This window comes from Ylistrum balloti, unplaced genomic scaffold (assembly GCF_031769215.1).
Source record: "Ylistrum balloti isolate Yb309-2 unplaced genomic scaffold, AGI_CSIRO_Ybal_v1 Utg369876, whole genome shotgun sequence".
NCBI classification, from domain to species: domain Eukaryota; kingdom Metazoa; phylum Mollusca; class Bivalvia; order Pectinida; family Pectinidae; genus Ylistrum; species Ylistrum balloti.
Window position 1 is genome coordinate 1,423,684 of NW_026782016.1, and position 5,104 is coordinate 1,428,787.

The 5,104-nt window shown below is 32.9% G+C and overlaps 1 protein-coding gene across 1 annotated transcript; it reads left to right on the top strand.

Annotated features, from left to right (window-relative positions):
* The first annotated feature begins 913 nt into the window (after positions 1 to 913).
* LOC132546227 (uncharacterized) lies at positions 914 to 3,355 on the top strand. The gene is made up of 4 exons (XM_060209935.1): positions 914 to 1,016; positions 1,934 to 2,059; positions 2,445 to 2,514; positions 3,130 to 3,355. The coding sequence occupies exons 1-4, from the start codon at positions 914 to 916 to the stop codon at positions 3,353 to 3,355; spliced, it is 525 nt and encodes a 174-aa protein (XP_060065918.1).
* The last annotated feature ends 1,749 nt before the right edge of the window (positions 3,356 to 5,104 follow it).

Here is a 5,104-nt window from a genome sequence, read left to right on the forward strand (position 1 = left end):
GGAAGGAATCATGATGAATCGGCCGATATAAAATATATATATTTTATCGATTAAGATAGTTATGTAAGTTAATTACTCAACGACATATATGGTCTTAACAAAGGTTTCATTTCATTTGACCTTCATGAAATTTTCAATGGCGAGTTTAAGTTTAAAATTAATAATTGTATTTAAAACAATTCGATATCGTTTTATCGGGTTAATCATGATTTTAACACGATTACTATTGTAGAAAATCATCTTATCTCTATTGTGACGTAATAATATGATAAGGGACCTGTGACGCCTTGACGTTGTCATATTTTGTCATAATTACAATGCGTCCATACTCAAAACAACATGTATTCGCCAGCTTAACCCTGCGACAACAACATAATCACCTACATTGACATAAACTCCCATACATTGATATAGAAATAAACTGTAGCATAACTATTGTAACAATCAGCAGATTAGAATTAGGGTTTTTTCATCATTATTATATACGGCAGATATTTACATCCATTCGTTTATATAGATGGTGTAAATCTCAAAAATGTTATTTCCAGTCGCCGAACAAAAAAAACCCATGGTACTTAAACATTTTGACGTCGGTAAATCTTTATTTCGGAAATACTAGTTATTTCCAAGATGAATGTATCAGTGCGAAATTTTTTTTAAAAAATGTAAAAAGTACTGACCGATATATTTTCATTATTACTCTTTATTTACATTAAATAAAACAAACTATAAATATGTATTGTTAAGTGTATTCCGAATAATGTAAATGGTCAAAAACAGATCAACGCACAGATGCTGGTTGCGAATAGAGTACACAACACATAAAACAGTAAGTTCTATTCATTTTATTTACACCCTGCTTATTTCTAATACCCGCTGTCCAGTATGGCCAAAAGGTATATTTAGCCTTTCAATGCCAACCTACGACTGTCCAGAAGACTGGCTCAGTGACTCGTCCACTCTGTACATGCAGATCGGAGGAAACACCAACTACAGTGTAGGAAATCATATACAGAGTAAGTAACGATTCATTGTCTCATTAGTTTAACAGTAAGAGGATTTATAATTAAACTAAACAAAAATCAGTATTTTGGTTATTTAACTGTTATTATTAAACATATGTACATAATCTGAATACTACCCACCAAATGAATAAAATAACATCACAAAATATTCCAACCTCCATTTCTCGATTGTATACAGCGATCTCCAGCGTATTGTTATTATTGCAGATACATAATTAATACCTATTTACATGGCGGGTGTCGTCGATAAAGCAGAAAACACTAACTCTTCCGGAACACCTGGTCTTTTTCTCCTTGTACTCTTTCAGGAGTCTCCTTGTAAACCTTTCTTTGTTCATATTTTGCCCTCGTTTCATGGAATTTGAGTTTGAATTATGATTATGTTGCCATGTTGGTATTTTCTTGATTTCTTTTATAATGATATAAATCATGTCATGGAGTTATTTATATCTGGTACCATCAGGTATAATTATCATTAACATACTCTGCCTCACTCGAATAGTTTATCGCTTCTACTAGATGGAACATATATTATGCATCTGTATTGATGGCTATTTGGTATGTCCTTTTATAAATGATTAAAGAAGTCCACATTTGTTTTAACACATCCACTAACACTATTAACGTCTTACCTCGTATTGACTATGATTTACATGGTGAATGTCATCGAAGAAGCAGACGACGCTTACACTTCCGGAACACCTGGTCCTATTCTCTCTTAGTCTTTCTCTCTTGTCCTTTTTCAGTAGTCTCCGTGTTAACATTTTGCACTTGTTCATTGAATTCGGGGTTGGGTAAAGATTATCTTAATATGTTGGTATTTTCTTGTTTCTTGGGGTTTTTTATTCTCTCTTATTTCAGCCATTAAACCTCGCATAAAATACCATTCGTTTGTCTAATACTGATAGAACAACAAGGAGGGAACGTATCAAACAACGTCGTAAATATACCTGGGTGCCAGAAAATTTCAGCATTTGGAACCTATGATTGGCCAGCTGGTGATTACTGTATTATAGCGGTAAAATGTCCGCCAGGTATCTATTCACAAATAATAACATATTTCAAACGTTCCTAGCAATCATGGAAATATTTCAAATGTTATTTATCTCTTATAGTTTCAAAAGCGTAACATCACTGTATCGACGTGCCTACAGCATATTTCTTAACTCAAACAATGTTATTACATTATTCTATTGAATAATTACCTTACATTTATTGATAAGATGTATTCGTATTCCATGCATATTAATGTTATGTAAAACAAAGATCCCATCTTATTTATTTTTATTTGTTTATCTTATTGTTTTCTTAAATTTCGTGGGGCATTTATTTCCATCTTCATCATCATCATCATCATCATCATCATCATCATCATCATCATCATCATCATCATCATCATTTTATTTTCTTATTTAATAGATTTTTATCCAGGACATATCGGGCTTCATGAAGAAGGGGACTATATCTACCATTTCTACTTCTGCTGCAGGTATTTATTTCTACGGTTGATATTTAAGGAATTTCGTGTAAACAGTTTGAGATGGAATAGTTCTCTGCGATTAATCCCATAATTTAATTCGCAATAGCTTGTCGTAGTTGCAACACCAGCCCACGAAAATACTAATTAAATTGTGGCAAGAAGTTTTTCCTATGTTTATTTGCTGATGTTAGATATTATTGAGTTCTTTTATATTTTCGACTTTGAGTAACTGAATTCATTTAAACATACTAGACTTATCAAAATATTATGCCTTAATAAAATTGGTACGAATATCTGCATAACAATTATAACTAGAAATAGTTATATATGATTGTTTGAATTATTTATTGATTTTTTCGTTGTATGATTCTATATATGATTAACAGCGTATCGTGCCTACGTTAGACAAACAATTAGATGATATGCAAGGAACAACTTTACCATATTTACCATATATGGCAAAATTCTAACCATTATGTAAGAAGTTAAGAAATAATGTTCCATTTCTAATCGGCAGTTACTTTTATGCAATTTGTTCAGATGAAATCTCTGTGAAAACAAGCCATTCTCTTACAAGAAACAAATTATTAGTATGTTTTACACTACCTTCTTCTTTGTTACTAGGAACGACGGTTTGTCAAGTGCCCCAATCAAGCTGCCGACGACTATGCCTTTTTATCTGTACCGCTTTTGGGGCGAGTGCCAACAGGTCATGGACATGACGGTCACAGAGGAGTACATTCACTTTGACACTAAAGATGATCAGAATTCAGATGAGTTTTATGGCAGCTTTGCTTTTGTCATAGTAACAACGGATTACGTTGACTTGAGGTTTTGTTACTACGAATGATATGGTTTAAAGCAGATTTTCTCTGCTATTTCAAGGCAATAATGGATTCAGAGCAAAATTATATCAGAGAACGGACGACACGAAAGCATGCTGCTTTAGATTCAATTTCAGATTGAACTGAATCCACATGTTAAAAAAGAATTGTCAACTTGAAATAAAAAATGTACACAAATTTCCAGCCTGTGTTCGTTGATACTGTTGTTCAGTTCACACTTCATGCATTGTGTGTGTTATTGTGCCTGCAGATAAAGCATCCAAAAATTGACTGTAGACATTATCAGATTTCCTGAATACAGAAAAAACAAGGCTTGCTGCATAACGAAAGAAATTCTGCCGACACATTATCCGGTCCTTCTAAAGAAGAAATCATAGTTAATCAAGCGTCAGGTTAAGATTCACTTAGATTGCCTATTCATCCTAAACTACCCCAAAATCTATATTAATAGCATTTCATTGCTGCCTCGTCTGGTTGTTCTACAAAACGTTTTTCTCAAAACGTATTTCTAACATTCTTAATACTATCAAACCAGGGTTATGTTATTATTGTGATACCGTTTATTCAAGAAATAGAATCAACTGTATGTGGAGTTTAAAAAACTGCATAAAGCTTTTGACCAATCTTGTGTTTGTTGTGTTTGAACAGAAGAGTTGTATTATTATCCGTTTGGTAACTTAGAAACCATCAACGATACTCCAGCGGTTACGCTCACTATAGTTCTCTAGAAACTAAAATACTAGTTTGATCCATCAAACGAATCTCGAGATCGCATAATGGCTTGGTTTTGAAGTCTGATGTCGCTCCTTTGTGATCTTCAGTCTGTAAATGGTCAGTTTTCCTATTGAAACCCAGGAAATATCTCAGTGGTGCAGAGAGCGAGTATGAGGACACCTTAAAACATAATGAAAGTGAAGTGTACTAGTAACTATAGTATCTATCTGTCTAGCGTTGATAAAGGTAACCTAACTACATATCTGTCTAGACTTATGAAAGTATCAACGCGAATATATATATCTGTCTCGTGTTGTGAAACAATAATTCTGGTATGAATGAATTATATGAGAGAATATGTCTTACGGCTTTAAATGACAAAATGGAATTTAGGGCCCTACATACACTGTATAACACTGTATACCACAAGTGGAATTGTTACAATCTGCAGTGGTGCACATCGTAATTATTCAAGTATGTGCCATGACCAACACATCTTCTTTCCAAAGAATATATAATTAATGAGAAAAGAATTAAAAGATGGAACCACATTTAAAATAACTTTCATTGAAGGGGAATTATCGATTTTATATTAATGTTTTTGCAAAACCTTGTTCAGAATCAGCATATCTAACCATGCCATCAATGACAATCATTGCTTATGGTACATTGTGTATGTCATGCTGTTCCAGCACTCTTTTTATGAATTTTCATATTTTACATTATTGTCGGAGATACCCCACTATGATATTCCTGACAATAGTATTGTTATGATAATGTCTTTGTTTCCAAATAATTATTTATTTAACGTCCATAACGACTGATAACTGAATTAAAACTGTTAATATCTTGCCTTGATTCATTGATTCGTTTTTAATTATCTCTTATAACGTTAGAGCTGTAAAAGCCAAATTTGATGTTGACAACATTCTGTAATAACACTGTTCAGTTTTCAGTGTTAGCAATTTTAATGTTTTTTGTTGCCAATGTTCTTCTCATGAGTATAACTTTGGAAGTCTGGGGTAGAAATAAATAAAACT